This window comes from Bison bison, unplaced genomic scaffold, assembly GCF_000754665.1.
Source record: "Bison bison bison isolate TAMUID 2011002044 unplaced genomic scaffold, Bison_UMD1.0 scf7180017864325, whole genome shotgun sequence".
NCBI lineage: Eukaryota > Metazoa > Chordata > Mammalia > Artiodactyla > Bovidae > Bison > Bison bison.
In genome coordinates this window covers 5,682,203-5,701,540 of record NW_011494897.1, presented here as the reverse complement: position 1 = coordinate 5,701,540, position 19,338 = coordinate 5,682,203, and the positions used below count along the sequence as shown (strand labels likewise).

Here is a 19,338-nt window from a genome sequence, read left to right as displayed (position 1 = left end):
CAGAACCGAGGAAATTACACACTCCCCCAACAAAACCAAGCAAATGAAAAGAAATAATAAATATAAAAGCAGAAATCAATGAAATTGAGGATAGGTAAACATTAGAGAAAAGTCAAGGAAACAAGAATTTGGTTTTTCAAAAATATCCATTAAACTGATAAGTCCAGCAAGACTGACAATTATAAGAAGAGAGAAGATACAAATAATACAAATAATATCAAGAATGAAATAAGTGATATCACTTTAGATCCCATAACCAGTTAAATGATAAGTGATAATAAAAAATAAATAATATTAAAATCACAAATTCAATTCACTTAAAATAGACTAGTTCTCTGAAAACCACACACTACCTAAAATCAGCTGAGATAAAAATATACAATCCAAATGAAAGAAATTCAACTTAAATAAAAAGCTTCAACAATGAGATCTCCAAACAACTTCACTATACCTGAAGATGTCTATCAAACATTTAAGAAAGTGCGAACACTAATTTTACATAATCTATTTCTGAAAACAGAATAGGAGGGAACACTTCCCAACTCATTTTATGAGGATCACTCTAACCTAATAGTAAAATATAGGACAAGAAAGGAAAATTATGGATCAATACAGCTCACAAATGTAGATGGAAAAATCTTAAGAATACTAGTAAATCAAATCAAGCCACATATATAAAGGATCATCATGACCTAGTTGAATTTATTTCAGACACATAAAGTTGGTTCAACATTTGGAAATCAGCCAGTGATCACCCACTTTAATAGGCTAAAGAAGAAAAATATCAAATGATGTAGACAAGGTCTTTAACAACATCCAACACTCCTTATGATGAAAATTTTTAGTAAATCAGCAATAAAGGGAAATTCCCTCAACATGATAGCTAATATTATACTTACTGGTGAAAACTGAATCCTTTGTCCCTAAGATTAGGAACAAAGCAAAGATGTTTGGCATTATCACTCTTATACAACATAATACTAGAAACTCTAGCTATTGCAACAAAGAAAAAAAAAATCATACAGATTGGAAAGAAACTACTCCTAATTGCAGACAACATGATTGTCTATGTAGAAAATCCCAACAAATTACAAAATAATTTTCAGAACTAATAAGTTAAGTTTTTAAATACAGAATTAAGCCCCCTACATTAATAAGGTTTCTACATACTAACAAAAATATGTGAAAAGTGAAGTCGCTCAGTCATGTCCGACTCTTTGTGACTCCATGGACTGTAGCCTAACAGGCTCTGCTGTCCATGGGATTTTCCTGGCAAGAGTTCTGGAGTGGGTTGCCATTGGAACTAAAATTTAAAACCTGATCAATTTCAATCGCTTCAAAGAAAATTAAACACTTATGAATCAACTTAGCAAAACATACACAGGATTTGTATGCTCAGAATTACAAAATGCCTATAAAAAAAATCAAAGATTTAAATAGGTTATATATCATGTTCATTTATTAGAAGATTCAGCATCATAAAAGATAGTAATTCTCCCCAGGTTGATCTATAGATGTAATGAAATTCCTACCAAAATCCCAATAAAACATATGGTAGACACAGGTAAACTTATTCTAAAATTTATATGAGAAGGCACAAGCCCTGTTGCTGCTGCTGCTAAGTCGCTTCACTCAGGTCCAACTCTGTGCAACCTCATAGACAGCAGCCCACCAGGCTTCCCCATCCCTGGGATTCTCCAGGCAAGAACACTGGAGTGGGTTGCCATTTCCTTCTCTAATGCATGAAAGTGAAAAGGGAAAGTGAAATTGCTCAGTCGTGTCTGACTCTTAGTGACCCTATGGACCGCAGCCTACCAGACTCCTCCATCCGTGGGATTTTCCAGGCAAGAGTACTAGAGTGGGTTGTCATTGCCTTCTCCAGGCACAAGCCCTAAAAATATGTTAAAAAATTAAATCTGTGGTGAAGTAAGACACAAGGTGGGTATGTTTATAAAAGGGGAGCTCAGGGCAGTCTTTTGGTAATGGAACTATTCTTTATCTTGATTATGATGGAGCCACAAATCTACATATGTGATAATATTATATGGAACTATACACACAAGGGCTTCTCAGGTGGCTCAGTGGCAAAGAATCCACCTGCCAATGCAGAAGATGCAGGTTCGATCCCCGGGTTGGGAAGATTAAGGAAATGACAATCCACTACAGTATTCTTGCCTGAGAAATTCCATGGACAGAGGAACCTGGTGGGCTATAGTCCATGGGGTCACAAGAGTCAGATATGACTTAGCAACTACATAACAACAACACACACACAAACAAGTGCAATAAAAATGGGAAATCTAAATAAAGTGGGTGGATTAGATCAATGTCAATATCCTGGCTCTGATATTATAGTATAGTTTTGCAAGATATTACTGGGGATAAGGGATATTTGAGATCATTCAGTATTATTTCTCATGAATGCTTACAAATATACAGTTATCTCCAAATAAGTTAATTAAACATAAAGAAGCACTATCTAGACGGGATCTCTCCAAGTTTAGTGCTCCTCAGTTTTCAGAATTTCTGGGGTCTCACTTCTCTTTGATATTTATAAAAGCCTTTTTCCACAAACTTTGAGATTTTCTGCCTGAAATTGTTAGAGGTGTTTTAGGGGATTAAATAATGGCCACCATTTGTCCCAATGCATATTCCCACAGAACTCATCTTATTTCCAGCTCTCTTGTTTTTTTCTTCTAGCTACCTCTCATTCAACCCAAACATTGAACCCAACTCTTTTCTATAGATTCCCTAAAGTGCCAACCCCTCCCCACAAATAGCTAGCTATAATTGATGTGGGGCAGATAACTACAATACCACAAGGGATTTGCATCCCAGAAAACATCTTAAAATTGCATACTACATATCCATAATCTAGGTTTTCTTGGTCATCCCCACCACAGTGAAATTGGCATGGCCTGAGTCTCCTCTTCCGAGCCTTGGGCTCTGGCTCTCCTCCCCTCCCCCCACCCTCAACTTGACCACCTTCTGACCTTTTCCCTTCTTTTCTTTTCCCTTTCTCTCCTTAAACTGAGAACCATGAAAACTAATCATAAACCAAAGAATCCAACTATTTTTTCTACTTCTAGAATATACAATTTTTTCTGAGACTACTTCATGTAATCTTTAGAAAGTAAAATGAAGCTGCTTTTCCTAATATGCTTATATATATATATAAATAAATACACACACACATATAAATACACAAACATGACTTAGCAACTTAGCACACAATTATACACATATTTATCATGTATATATAATTTTTAAATATCACTTTTCTCTGTTGTAGTTAAGATAATGGGAAGACTAGCATATCCATTAAAGCCTTTCCATTCTTGGGAAAGTTTTTATAATTTGACTATTCTTTCTTTGGCTCAGAGATATCTAAACTGGTATCTTGAACATATGCTCTTATTATGTATCCAGAACAATACAGCTGCTTGGAATATTTTTGAAGGTTGCATTTTAGAGAGAGAAATACCAGGGGAAATTGTATAGGAAAATAAAACTATTCAAGGCCATGTTTAAATAAAGTCATATTCTCTATTCCATTACCAAGAGATACATACCATAGGCCAAATTCTGCCCTAGGTTATATGCACGCTGCTCTTTCTGACTTTAGTGGGAATTGTTCATGTATAACTGAAGGCTTCAGTTAGCCCTGTGGGCACAGAAATGCCTACCCTCAAAAAAAGCAAAAATTATCTGTCTTACTATATTTGGCTTTTAGATGAAAGTGATATAATATAAATGACAATTCTATTAGATAATATAGGTTTTAAAAAGCACTACCATCAAATTTTAACCATTAAAAATTTGACAGAATTACCATAGTGGCATTTGCAAGACCAGAGATTGTTCAAACAGATAAGTAGACGCTGGAAAATACTTTTGGTTGCAATTTTCGATTTTAGTAGTATACAGAATAATGTGCACTATAATATTTGTATGTATTTTTCTTTTGTATATATCATGCATTTTATAGCTATTGGCTGAGAGTCAACCATTTTCTGGCAAGAAAAATTGCTAAATTTTTCAAACAGCAGTTTCTAAGTTTAAATGTTAATTTACCCATGGTTTGCTTTAGATTTTGATTTAGAGGTATTTTCAGAGGAAAGATCTTACTGAACTTAAATTTTTGCTATGAAATATTAGACTGATCACATTCAGACTTGTAAAGTCTAAACACTGCAATGAGAGACGTGATGATCTTTTTGCACATATTAACTAGACAAATATTTTATTTTGATGTATACATGTATATTGTGTATATTCTAAGGTAAATAACAGTTATGAAACACAATGGATTAGAAGCAGGTGACAAAACATGGGTTGCCTGTCAGAGGGAGAAACAAAATAAAAATAAAAAATTCATAGCCCTATGTAAACTTCTAAGCCACTTTTTCCAGCCTTCTTTATTTAATACATGATATATTTCTTCCTAAGAAACTCAGACCCTTCTTACCCTTACAAACATCTTAGGCTATTCTCATGCCCCAGGAATTGCTCACCCATTCCTGGTATATAGATTTCCTTCCTCCTCTTCTCTACCTAGGCAAAAGCCTAGTTTCCTTTAGGAGTTAACTCAGATCCTACATTCTTTATGCATCCTTCCTAACAAACCTGAATTGCAGCAGGCCATTTCCTACCTTAAATTCTGATTATTTTATTATACATTTTGTAATCCATCAAGGAAGGCAGGAAAGGAAGAAACAATACTTGGGCCCCACCTCAGAGCAACGAAGACACACTGCAGTGTTGGCATCTGAATGTTTTTGAAAGTTTCTCAGTGATGCTAGTGATTTCTAGAGTTGAGAGTTACTACTCTGAACTGCAGTCTAGCTTGTAAGCACTGAATATCAGAAATAGAAGTCTCTTCGAATGTATCTCTTTGGGCAAATGAGACTGTTATTCATACAATCATACAAAAGCCAATAATCTGGGATTTATAAACATCTCCCTTTACCTTAACCTCTACTCTCTTTCAGTCAACAAGTGCTTTGATTTTAATTCCTAAATAGATTTTAAAGCTGACCACTTCTCTGTGTACCTATTATTGCCAACATAGTTCAAGATATACTTATATCTCACCTGGACTCTAAGGGTAATTTAACAATCTTTTTTTCTTGTCCTCATACAAATTTTTCTTCTTCACTGCAACCAACATCTGCCCAGGCCATATATTTTCCATTCTTCCCCAATTTCTTCCCTCACCCTCTGTTCCCTACATAAAGTATTTCCATAGAGTCCCCTTGAAAAAAATGTAACATGACCACAATGATCTTTCAGTGGCTGTGGCTTCATTTTGCATGCTGCTCTGCTTAGTCTGCTGCACTCCACCCCTGCACTGGCCTTTTAGTATCTCATATGCAACAGAGTCCCTTTTACCAAAGGGCATTCGCACTATGTGCTACACACGTATGGAAAGTTCTTCTCTACTTGGGTTGCCTTGTTCAGTTCCATATGTTCTTTTGAATACATGCTGCTGCTGCTGCTAAGTCGCTTCAGTCGTGTCCGACTGTGCGACCCCATAGATGGCAGACCACCAGGCTCCACCGTCCCTGGGATACATGCTATCAGTTAAATTGTGACAATCCCAAAAAGACAAATTGAAGTCCTAACCCCTGTGCTGGGGAAACAGTGGAAACAGTGTCAGACTTTATTTTTCTGGGCTCCAAAATCACTGCAGATGGTGACTGCAGCCATGAAATTAAAAGACACTTACTCCTTGGAAGGAAAGTTATGACCAACCTAGATAGCATATTCAGGGGCAGAGACATTACTTTGCCAACAAAGGTTTGTCTAGTCAAGGCTATGGTTTTTCCTATGGTCATGTATGTATGTGAGAGTTGGACTGTGAAGAAGGCTGAGCGCCGAAGAATTCATGGTTTTGAACTGTGGTGTTGGAGAAGACTCTTGAGAGTCCCTTGGACTGCAAGGAGATCCAACCAGTCCATTCTGAAGGAGATCAGCCCTGGGATTTCTTTGGAAGGAATGATGCTAAAGCTGAAACTCCAGTACTTTGGCCACCTCATGAGAAGAGCTGACTCATTGGAAAAGGCTCTGATGCTGGTAGGGATTGGGGGAAGGAGGAGAAGGAGACAACAGAGGATGAGATGGCTGGATGGCATCACCGACTCGATGGATGTGAGTCTGAGTGAACTCCGGGAGTTGGTGATGGACAGGGAGGCCTGGTGTGCTGCGATTCATGGGGTCGCAAAGAGTTGGACACGACTGAGTGACTGATCTGATCTGAACCCCTGTGCCTGTTAATATGATCTTATTTTGGAATAGTTTTTGTGGATGTAATCCAGTTAAGATGAAGTCATACTGAATTAGGATGGATGCTAACCCAGCATGACTGGTGTTCTTATAAAAAGAGGACACTGACACGCAATGGAGAAGATGGTCATGTGATGTTGGAGGCAGAGATGAGAGCAATGCATCTAAAAACGAAGGACTGCTGGTAAACACGAGGAGCAGCAAGTAAAGCTACCCCTCTACAGATTTCAGAAAGAGCATGGTCTTGCAGATTCCTTGATTTCAAACTTCTACTGGAAAAGAATATATTTTCGCTGTTTTAAGCTACTCCATGTGTGTTTTTTAGGGAAAGCCCAGAAAAGTAATACACACATCTAATACAATTTCCTCAAAGTAAGCCTTTCTTGACTTCAGAGATTTCATCAAATTGTCCTTCAGATGATCCCAAAGAACTTATCACAGTCATAACTTGGCTTTCATTGGCGTGATTATTTGTCTTTTCTTTCTAATAAACTGTAAGCTCCACCACAGCAGACTGTAAAGTATCACTACTTCATCAGACATTTTTTTCTTTACATGTCACATTTACGGTAGAAGTTAAATAGGCTGGGTTTATCTTTGTTCCCAATTGTCGTGGGTATCTAACATTTCAAGGAGCTACATCACTTTCCTAGGGCTGCACAATTTTTAAGTAAGATATCAAGAATTGAACTTTGCCTTTTTACTAAATATGATATTTTAAAGTCCCATGCAAAGAGAAAAATTAATTTTTACTTGGATTGTTTTACCTTTTTCTAATCAAGTGGTAAAAATTCTTCCTTCTTATTTTTACTATATTGTTACTGGGCTTGGTTCTGTATGTCATGGATCAGGTAACCAGGGAAGGTTAAGTAGAATATTCTTTCTTTAGCCCACCATGGTCTTTCCTGACTGTTATAAACCATAGAGATATTGAGAACATAACATAAAATGATTTATGTTATGCATTAAGCCACCTGTATCACTGAGAGTATAATCATAAAAATATATTGATTTTAATTATTTGTGCAAATCATGTAAATATGTGAAGCATTATAAACACTGACATTACAAATATGTACAAACATGTATGAAAATTAATTTATATTTACTTTGCAAATATGTCTTTTCAGTTCTTGGTTTTTGTCAAGGGGACATTTAGAGAATTCTGATACTCCTCGTACTTCTGATACAAGTACTTCTTGTATCTTTACAGTGATCTAGGGTCATAGCAATTTATTATTTTTTAGGTAAAGGTCAGGGAAACTTGAGATTTTAAATTCAGGCAGGAAATTTAACCTTGGCAAGGCTGCATTTTTAATCCAGTACAACTAACTAGGCTCAATAATCACAGCTTTTATTATCATCATTTTTAACTGAATATTCTGAAAAGCTTTGTTAAATTCTATTGATCTTTAATTCATTTCAAGTGACAAACTATTCCCCTAACTTGGGTGATATTTGACTGACTAGACACAAACAGAAGGCTTTCATATACATGTAAATAATTACAGTTTAAAGCAATAAAAAGTATTAAAGGAACCATATGGATTGAAATTCTCTTGTGGTAGGAGTTGAGGTGGTGCTCCCAGGAGAATCCCAGTACACAGAGCTTCCTGAAATGAATGAAGAAGCTTCCATGAGGTTGCAAGGACAGTTTATGTTCCCTCAATCAATAGAGACATGGAAATACCTTTATAAAGTGTGCACATGGGCATACACTCCAGAGATTAATTGAGAGAGTTGGTTTATCTATTCTAACAAATGTTGGTTAAATTGCATTTTATTTTTCTCCAGAACCATCAATAGTTTCCCTTTTTCAGATTGAATACATAAATCAAAAGAACATATTTCATGAACAAACTATGATTATGAAACTCCTATTCTTCATCTATTGATCCCTGAAACTTTATTTACCCATGCATTTTTTTCCCTTCTCTGTATTAGATTAGAACTGCTCTTTTTCACATTATTGTAGCTAGGACCATCTGTGGCTCTTGACTTGTCAGTGTTTCAAGGAGTCCTCAAAATAGCATAGATGTGAAAAACTCATTGCTAAACCAATTCTTGCTTCCACACTTGCAGTATTTCATCAGCTTCTAATTATAGAATACTACTACATTTCAGCATAATTATTAAAGGGTTACTAATGATTCTTTGATGCTATTGGTCTTATAAAACATGTAGAACTATTTAAGGGAAAACTGTTTTCATAGGAAACTCTGAGGTTTTACTTTTAAATGATACACAACAGAATATCAATATCCTTCCAAGCTGCTTTACTCACCAAGCCCTAACAAACTGCTGAAATAAAATCCTTTTACATATTTTAAAACTTAAAAAAAAAAAGAAAATCCAAAGAGATCTCTTAAAATAACCATAACATGCTGATACAATATGAAAACGAAGCTTTAAAAAATCTGCTAATGTTATCAGTGTTCCCCATTCGATAATAAAAAGTCTGAATTGATTTTTTTCCAGTTTTAGTACAAAAAATATGACATAACGAATTTCAGCTTGATATAATTTGAAATAGCCAATATATTAAACCCCAAAGTAAAATTTAAATTGGCAATCATGTCAGATTCAAGTCCCTGAATGAATATTAATTTAAAAACTAATCATTTTCCAACAGGTTGAAGCTGCAAAATGCTAATTCTTGAATAAAAGCTGTTAGATCCATTACAGTAATATCAGGCATTTTTTTGTTTAGGAAAATAGACCTCCAAAATTTGGAATGTCTGACTCTTCCTAGCACCATTTTTTTTTTTTTGCCCAGGGATTTAATTATTTAAAACTCATTTCTTGTTTTAGATTTGGGAAATTAGAATTCTGATTTTACTGATGGAAAGCTGACACTAAGTGAACTCTCTGAGGTAAGGTGTAAGGCCAGATCGGTTAATTAATTTTATGTCACTATGTCCATGTAAGTTAAATTCTGGTTTCTGAACCAAATCCATGAGTAAAGGTATTTTAGTTTTATAGACACACACATACACGCGTGTGCACATACCATGTAAATTAATTGATTGTGGCTATATTGGAGGATGAGTAAAGACATACATATACACATTAACTATAGACTTGCAATTTTAAACTTGACTAAGCCAGATTATCAAGTATGTGTTCTATCCTATGCCCAGCATGATGAAGGCCCTGATCCCCAAATGAAACAGAATTTGGATGCACTAGATAATAAGGCAACAGAGAATAAGTTACATTTCACATTTAAAATATATTCTTTGCAGTTAAATAGTGAAAGAGTTACAAGTTGCACTTGTCCATATCTTGGCCAAGAAGTCTACCAAAAACATTGCTGTGTAAATTACAGACCACAGGGGGAAGCAGGGGAAAAGCATAAACCCGAGCATCACTTGAGGAGCTGGCTGTGTCACTTAACCATGTCTGTCCAGACAACCCTACACAAATTAACAGCTTCCCACACTTCTTTTCAACAAAGAATTCCAGGAAGCCTTGTTTTGCACATCTAGTCCAATCCTCTTATCACATAAGAAAACTGAGCTAAGTATATTTGTTAAGACTACTGAGTAGCATTACCTGAGTCATATTTCTCTTCTCCTTACCTGTTATTCTTCCCACTTCTTTTTGTATCACTTTTTAGGAATGAGTACCTTCTTTATTAAGCATCTATAACTTTATAAGTATCTTAATATCTTAAATATATCAGAAGTGAGAAGTGAAGGTGTTAATTGCTCAGGCATGTCCAACTCTTTGCAACCCTGCCAGGCTCCTCTGTCCATTGAATTCTCTAAGCAAGAATACTGGAGTGGGTAGCCATTCCCTTCTCCAGGGGATCTTTCTGATCCAGGGATCAAACTCAGGCCTCCCACATTGCAGGCAGGTTCTTTACCGTCTGAGCCACCAGGGAAGCCCAAATGTATTCAGACTTGCGTCCAATTTAAAGGAACGCTATGCAGATCTCCAGTTTAAATAACTGCTCTTTAATTATTATTTGAATGAATACAGATCTCCAAAATGCTGGGTATCCCCATATCTATCAATAAATACCAGATGAATAAAATCCAATCTGCATGATTTTTCTGCTTTATGGCTGTTTTGTTCTGTAGTTTTAAGGTAAAACGTAGAATAGGGATTTAAAAAAAAAAACATAAAAGTAAATAAATAAAAGAAGAGCACAAATTGGAAAGGACAAGTTTTCTCTTGATAGTCAAACAGTTATGAAATAAAGGTGTCTCATTAAATCATAAGTACTTTAGCCTTTCTTGAAAGAAGGCAAGGATTTAAAGATTTATAAAGAAATTTTGCCTAAACTAGGAAGTGACTCCTATTTGACATGTATTGAAATGATAATGCTGATTTCAACAGGCACTCTAAGAGCATCTGACTCCTAGGGGAGTACCCTGCCAAAACATGGCACAGTTTCACAGGTAAGGCAAAATAAAGGCAGGTAGAAAACATTTATTCTTCATTACTGATACAAAACTATGCAACAAATAAATATACTCATTCGATATCTTTTGTAGAGTCCACTTATTCAGTGGTTTCTATTTCCATATTTTTATAACCCAATTCTGGTTCTGGTACACTGGCAGCAGGCAGAATGGACAAGATATATAATAAGTCTTATATCTGCTAACTACTGAATAAATGAGAGGCAAGCATAGACAGACTGAATCCATCATTGCAATAGATATCAGATGTGACCTACCTTTTTGCAGGTCCTTTCAACCTTGGTGGCATGGAAACCCTGCTCCATGCCAACTGAATTTGCTAAACTCATATCCTACCAAAAAGCAGAGTAGATAAGCCTAACATGCTGACTGAAGATCACTTTGCCAATACCCTCCTAGGAAATTAATCATTTCCTCTCTGTGTTCAATCACCTCTCTGCGTTTCTATTTTAAATGTCCTTTTTAAGGCTTTTAATGCAATGCAGCACACACGCATAGCAGAATTTCACAGTTACAATCAGACCAAACAAAGATACGTTTAAAGCGTATTATAATCCTCAATAATAGTATCTACACTGAAATAGATTTTAAAATCCAAATAACAATTCTCAAGACACTTTAAGTGGAACCTGGGACCCCTTGCAGCAGTGCTTGAGTGAACGAGTGAAAGTCACTCAGTCATATCTGACTCTTTGTGACCCCATGTCTCCAGGCCAGAATACTGGAGTGGGTAGCTTTTCCCTTCTCCAGGGGATCTTCCCAACCCAGGGATCGAACCCTGGACAAATGTCTCCTGGAGCAACAAAATACAAAGAAACTATAAAAGACTAAAAACAACTGTGTACATGTTCAGTTGGGGCAAATTATGGACAATAAGATGAAAAAACCCAAATGCCACTTCTGAAGAGCTGGGACCAAAATCAGGGTACTGCACATGTCCCATGCACATAGCATCACCAAAGAGGTAGCAGACCACCTAAGTCATCTCTCTGGTCTGACCCTGGACCTGTTCCTAGTCTCACCACATATAAGGAATTAGCTTGCACCTCACCTCAAAGAGCAAGCAAGGGAAACTGTTAACTTGTTTTTGCCACCTCCCCTGCTACAGCAGGGGACCCAGTAAAAAAAAGGCTTGCTGAATTATTTGTCTGGCCTCTAATCAATTTCTATTAAGGAAGCCAAGAACCATGGTAGTAACATAAGGAAGTCTACCTGCTTCAGAGTTGGGGGGAATGTAATAAATCAAAGACTTTCACAAAGTACACAAGGCTACAGATGTCCTCTAGTGCAAATGGCATGGACCACACGGGGGTGCACCTGTGAGAGCATACTCACGCTGATGCTCCAAGGCTTTGGCCACCTGATGCAAAGAACTGACTCATCGGAAAAGACTCTGATGCTGGGAAAGATCGAAGGCAAAAGGAGAAGGGGACGCAGAGGATGAGATGGTCAGACAGCATTACCAGCTCAATGGACGTGAATTTGAGCAAACTCCAGGAGATAGTAGAGAACAGAGGAGTCTGGTGGGCTGAAGTTCAGGAGGTTGCAGAGCCTGACTGAACAACATGAGAGCATATACTGGGGACTATGGTACACAGTACCTCTGGTGTAAAAGGCAAGGGTGACTTTAGACTGCACTGGACCCTTCCAGAGCCCTAGAGAAACCAAAGAAGAAACTGTCTGTTCCCGAGAACTATAAAATAGCGGCCATCTCACAGTTATCTCAGCCTTTAGCAACTTCTAAGGCAAATGCAAACTGTTGTTGACAACTAAAGTAATCATATAACACCTTTTGAGTGCCTGATGTGTAAAGTTCATTAGTTCTAAGGTCAGCATTTTAAATGCAACAGTAAAATTGTATTCATATCATAAGAGACTACCTAGAAAAGACAGCTGTAAAATCCAGGCCAAGGTCTTAATACTGCATGACTATTAAAATTAGTATTAAGACAGCAAAAGAGCTGTTACACATTTTTAAACAAAATAAAATATACTAAGCAAATAAAACAAAACTTTGTTGAGGATATTACTCCAAATGGGACTGTCCTAAGCATCTGTGGACATTTTCACTGCAATTTTGTGGGGGAAATACTGGAATTTCAAAAGATACATTGTTAGGTCATTTAAATATTGTTTTTCTTTAGTTGTCACTTACAAATACTTAAGATCTGAAAGGTAGTGCTTCACATCTTATGGGAAGATGCCATTTAAAGGAAAAAAAAAAGAAAGATGGATCCTTGTGCTTAACCAAATGTTAAATATTTTTTATTTTACTCACCTGCACACTAAGATGAATCCATTTCTTCACAAGAATTCTCCCCAGTGTCATTACTTTTATTGGAGGCTGCAAACCATTTACTGTGCGGTAATAAAACATGGTCTCTTTCTCAGATATTGTAAGTTTGAATACAATCTGCCCATCCGCTGTTTTTTCTATAACACACCTTGGGAAACAACCAGAAAAGAGAAAAGGTCAGTTTCCAACCGAAAGACATTGTCCAGTGATGGTGGTGCAACAGATCCCAGACTCTCATCAAAGGTCACAATGAACAAGTACCTGAAGGTCATCATATTCAGGGCAAGCTTTCTTTCAATTAAGAGGCCCTTTAATTTCAAGAAAGATAGAATTCTTATTTACAGTACATCTGCTAGAACCTTCACTCCCTTTATTAGAGATTCATGGTGGCAGCTCAAGTGGTTGAATCATCCTGCAAAACCAATATTTAGCCTATTGGCTCATTAGTTCCTCTGCCATTTCTTTTATAGGAAGCGGCACAATACACCACATTCTGCTTGGCTATTGAGCCACCAGAGCAAATCATTTTCTCCTCCTCTTTTTTTTTTTTAATGTAAAGATAGTTTAGTGTCCATAGAAGGCTCTAAACTGCTAGCCCTGAAGTCAGAATCGCTCTATTTAATTCCCATGATGAAATGGAGAATGGACAACTATAGTCTTTATTTAGCTCATCATCAACTGGCCAGAAGCCAAAGCCAGTGTCTGTAAGATGACGGCCCAGCTCGCCATGACCACAAAGCCCAACTGGGGCACTGAGATCATGGTAATGATCTGGGATGAAAGGTCATGGAATCTTCTAAAAATACAGTGAAATATTTTGATAAAATAGAAGAACTTTCAGAAAATTAACTGTCAGGCCAGTTATCAAATCATGTTATTTTTAAAAATCACTTATATCCTGATTACAACAGCACTGTGTTCTCATCCCTTGAAATAGACATGTTTTATGTTTTCTATATTCTCTACTGATTTATGTTTAGTATAAGTGATTTTATTTTATACTAATTATATCATTGCATGTGCCTTAGCCACTCTGAACCCACTGAGAAGAAACAGATATGAACTTGAGCCCATTTCCAATTACATTTCAGTCTAGCAGTTCAACTTTTGCAGAAGAGAGAAGAATCTCCTAAGGAGATTAGTCCCCCAAACCTACTATTTAAAGAGAAATATCATGAACATCAAGCACAAATATCTCCTCCAAGTAACTAGCTATTAAAGATGCTCCTTGCTGCTCACTTATTGTGCTGCTCTGGAAATAACACCCATCCATCTGTCTTCCTATTCAATCATGAGTTGTCTGACAATAGCAGCACAGCCTGGTATATAGTAGATCCTCTGCGCGCCGCCCCCGCCCCCCGCCCCCAAAAAATGATGAGTTAGTGATCTGAGTATGAAGAATCAAAGAGGCAAAGGTAAGATTGGGCCAACCTAGAACTATTGCTAAATATGTTTTTAAAACTTTTCTTAAAGGACACATTTTTCTCACAAATCATTCCTCCACATTTGCATTCTTTCTGAGAGTTGAGAGGTAATGATACGATCAGAGAATACATAACAGTTACTATTTCACTCTCACTTTCTTACTCTATTTTGCACATATATTTGGTGATCAAGTTATGAAAAATATATTTTATATTGGGCAAATAGGTTTAGTTGACATATAGATTTTATATAAAGCAGAGATATGATTTTATGAAAATTCTATTGTGATTCAACTCTTTAGTAAGTGGATATTTCTCAGTCACTGGAATTAAAGTTCCTCTCTATTCCTCACTTCTATGTCTTAAACAATCCAAGAAGAGATTGCCTCCATTCGTTTTTCTTGAGTTTAAATCTACAAGTTAGAATTTGACCATTACTCAAGAATGTATTTGCCAAATGCAGGCTTATTTCCCCAAGCTTACTGAAAATGCATTTCTTAATATGTTATTGATTATCTTCCTTGCTATTTTGTTTGCTTGTAAACATACTTGCTTTGGTAGATAATGAATGTGAGAGGAAGGCAGGTAGCAAAATATTTAGGAACTGGATTTATTTTGCTCCTGGATAAACAATAATTGGATAATCCATGTTTTGTTTGTTTTACTTATCTAGTACAAACACCGAGAAATTCCCCAATTCCCACAGGTATTTTAGTTTTGAGAAGGGAAACGACCTTGATGCTTGGAACTCTCAAAACCGTAAACCATGTGCTACTGCCTCTATAAATGTTCCTCTGTCTTATTTATACAAAATGATACCAATAGAAGATGAATTTTATAGACATATCCCCTGGAAAAATTTAGAAAAAATAACTTCATCCTAGCCATATTTGTCAAGAGACAATATTTTAAGACTCTTTGGACATTAGTTACATAAACTAAGTAAGTTGGATTTACTGACATTTCAAACAGTAAGAAAACAGGGTTTTCTTTTAGGGTACATACAGAAACAAAGGTAATGGTTTGAGATAATTTTCACTCCAAATAAAACAAAATGAAAAAACACCAACTTTCACTTGGCAAATTAAAACTAAACATCATAGATATTTAAGTCTTATTTGCTTATGAGATTATAAGACTTTTCTGGTTTGTTTCATGAGTTTTTAGATACTTGGCCAACATCCTCATACAAAGAAAACATCACAAGAGGAAGAGCCAGAAGCCCTATGGGAAGAAGAAAGATAAGCAAAAAAAAAAAGTCTCAAAACTGTCTTATTTATTCTCATTTCCAGATTGGCTCTAAACACTTAAGGAAAACACTGGATATCAGTTTTAGAAACTATTACAGAATGAAAATAAGGTGATTATTAAAAATAACCAAAAATTGTTAACGAAGCCCCCCACCAAACTCACCAAAGGCATTTCTGATGGGGTCAATGGCATTAAATTTTGAGAATCTTTTATGCTTTTCTATATATTTCCTAATGGATGAAAACACCAGGAAGCAAAGGGCCGAAAGCGATCTCTTTTCAGACATGAGGTGTCATTCATTTGTTCAACTCATTATTGAACATCTTTTACAATGAGTTAAACAAACATCTCTTCCTAGGAAAATAAGAACACAGAAACAGTCCCCAGCACTCACAGAGTTCACTGCCTAATGACAATTGTATACTCTAGTAAAGGCAGGTTGCTTATACAAATCTAGACCAAGACCTTGAAAGTATACATTATTTGTATTACTAGTCCCCATGGCTTACAACTCACAGTGAGCCTGGCTGAGCCTCTGAAAACAAGACTAAAGGTTTAGCTAAAACTACTGGGGGAAAAAAAATGAGGCAAGTATAAATATTTCTGCCTGCCATGAAATTATTTTAACATACTCTTGAGGGTTCACTTCATTCATAGAAAGGGGAAAGCACTTTGAATTTAGGGAAAGAAATATTTGGTCAAATGAAGTTGACCAGAAAAGCCTCATGTAGGAGCTGGTCTTCAGGTAGCCTAAATTCCAAAGTGCCTTCATTTCCAGGTTGGAATTCAAGTTGCAATACCCTTGATGCTAACTGATTTTGCAGGACCCTAGGAAAGCTTACACTCCCTCTGCTACTTACATTACACCTCCTTGCTCAAGTTTCAACCACACAGCTAGAGTAAATGATGCCGCCAGCCTGGGAGCAGGAGGAGAGGCAAAGCAACTCTGGTGATTTCCAAAAATGAAACTTGCAGAATGGTTATGGGAGTTGGGACTCAGGTCACGCTGGTCTTTAATGATGCAACCCCTGAGGCCTGCTGAGAAGAGGTTGCTGTAGGTGGGGGGCGATGATCGGTAAGGGCAATCCTGAACACACAGCCTCTGAGGACAGACCCGAAGGCCCTCGGGTGTGGCAGAGCTCTGACAGAAAGTGCTTTGGGCTGGGATTCCGCACGTGGCTTGGGTTGGCACCACCGAAACCTTCTTGAAGGCTGCCACGTTCTCCAGCCTTGGGAACAAGCCCTGAGAGTCAGCCCATGAGATGGAAGCAAAGTAGGCAAAGAGCCATGTTTCAGGGACCGGAAACAAGAGGCCGAAGCCCAGAGAAAGAGCCAGGCAATTCATGTTGACTCAAAAGCATTCTCCTCTGATTCAGGCGTTCCTAGATAAGTTGGAAGGCCGAGGGCACTGGCCAGCAACACTTTATTGCAGGGTGCTTTAAGTAACGTTGAGATAAATCCATTTTCGGGAAACTGCAGACGTGGTTTCACACGGGGGTAACACCGGAGGCTTCCGTGGTGATGGCAAAGACATGAGTAGCAGCTGGTGTCTGGGAATCAAAAGTAGAGTGTCAAGAAAAATCTGCTGTGTCTTTAAAACTTTAGGTGCAGTCTAAGCATGAGGATTCTGAGTCCCTAAGAAACATTATTAAACTTCTTAAAAACATTCTTTAGTACACTGTTTATAGCAAAACACTCATTGGTACCTATCTTCATTGGGCGAATCAAGCACTGGAAAAAGTCCACAGGACAGCCAGTTTGATACACACATATGCACGTATATTTTATTAATATATTTCCCCACACAGCAATTTCGGATTGCTACTCCACCTCAGGGAATTAGCAGCATCCACTCTCCTTCACAAAACAAAGAACTGTATAGATTTCCTTTACACACACACGGGAGGCAGTTAACGCAGAGCCAACCTGCAGATGTCCCGAATAAAGCTGGCAAAGCACTTTGGGCCTTCCCCCCTCATCCCAGCATGTGAGGCAACTTTAAGCTCACGGTAAAGCTGATTAGAAACCCAACACCATCTGTCCGTCCTATGCCTTAGTATTTAGCAAATGTTTGCGTGTTTCCTCATATGACTATTTGTAGGTTACATATGGACCCCTAATACTGTGTTAGTAATTGTATTGATAAATAAGCTGAGTTACCATTTCTTTATTGCATTTCAACCAGGCCCCTTAGTGTGACAAATGGCTCTTCCCAGGACCGCTGTCCCTGGTTGCCTGGCAACACTACGGTAACCCCCAGAAAGTCTCAGCAAATAGGCCACAGCAGAAGGACGACTGCACGGAAGACTTGGGTGCCCAAGTCAGGGATTCTGCACGGCAAACGCTTGGTTACCTGAAACGCAGAGCGCAGTCTGCTGGCTGGCCCGCCTGGAACTGAACTCTCCAAGACTTCAGCAAGTGCCTCAAGCAGTGGGAGGGACAAGGATGCAGCCAGGCATGCATAATTTTAAAGTAGCAGTGTACCTTATCCTCTAATCCCTTTTTTGCCCCTCCCCTTTCCCCCACTTTTATGCACCTCAATCCTTTTAGCCATGTCATCAAAATGATCTGCCACTATCAGACAGTAACATAAGAATTCCTAGTGCTCTTTTTTCTGAGCGACAAATGTACTGATGCTCTAAAAGCTTGTTGCATTCATAAAGTTTTTGTTGCCCATTCAATGGTCACCGTGTTCTTCACCCCAGAACACCCTCTTCTAAATGTATGAACAGCATCTGATGTGATTTCCAAATGGTGCATTTGAAGGGTCAGAAATTTTAAACTACAGAAGCAATAGGACTGCTGACTTTGTAGCTGCTTGATTAGATATGAATATGTGTGTTTTTATGAATGCACGGTTGATGTCAATTCTATGTAGTTTTATTACATCCAAAACTCTCTTCAACCATCTGAGGCATCTCATCCTAAATGAGAAATAGCCTAAAGCAACTACTACCCCTCCATTGTCTTAAAAATGGAAAGCTCATTTGGGAAACAACTAGACAATCGCACTTTTATTTTCTATAAGCTATTATATTTAGAAAAATGTGAAGGAAATGGTTGTATGGCATTCCTTGTTAGTAAGGCAGCAAGAGACAAATTCAAAGTACCATCTCTTAAATTTCCCTTCCAAGAGACTTGAACACAACTCATTTAAATATCAGCTTTACCAATCAGAACTAGGTGCTTCCAGAGGAAATCTTTACCTTTTGTCAAATTATCCTATTGTCTGTCTTGTTGATTAGTATAATCTTTCAAGGGCAAATTTTGAATCAAAAAACAAATGTTACTATAAAACCCACTAACATGTAAGAACTTCTGAAAACCTGGAAAAATGTTTGGAAATAAAGGACACAGTGATGTAGACAAATGGATTATTCACACCTCAACAAAACATGCAACCAATGTTTGTCTTAGAACATGTTATTCAATGGCTAGTTTCTCTTTATGCCTTATGAATCCAAGGATTAACTAATTTTTAATTGTGGTACTTCAGGGTGCATTTTTTGGGTCACTGTTCAGGGGATGAGAAATCATCTACCACATAACAACTGATGTTTTGTAGTAGGAAGTCATGACTCAATTTAGATGATTTAAGATTAGTGACTCTGCTCCACATTCAGAAACTCTGCCTGTGATTTGCAAAGACAGA

The 19,338-nt window shown here is 37.3% G+C and overlaps 1 protein-coding gene across 1 annotated transcript in view; it reads right to left on the bottom strand.

Moving 5' to 3' along the window:
• The window catches only part of USH2A (Usher syndrome 2A (autosomal recessive, mild)), a 939,168-nt gene extending 922,137 nt beyond the window's left edge, over window positions 1–17,031 (bottom strand). Inside the window, exons 1-2 of the mRNA XM_010853294.1 lie at window positions 16,547–17,031; window positions 12,994–13,159 (exon numbers count right to left, since the gene is read on the bottom strand). Of these exons, the coding sequence (XP_010851596.1) occupies window positions 12,994–13,159; window positions 16,547–17,031 (651 nt within the window). The remainder of the gene's footprint in view (window positions 1–12,993; window positions 13,160–16,546) is intronic.
• Window positions 17,032–19,338: the final 2,307 nt, after the last annotated feature.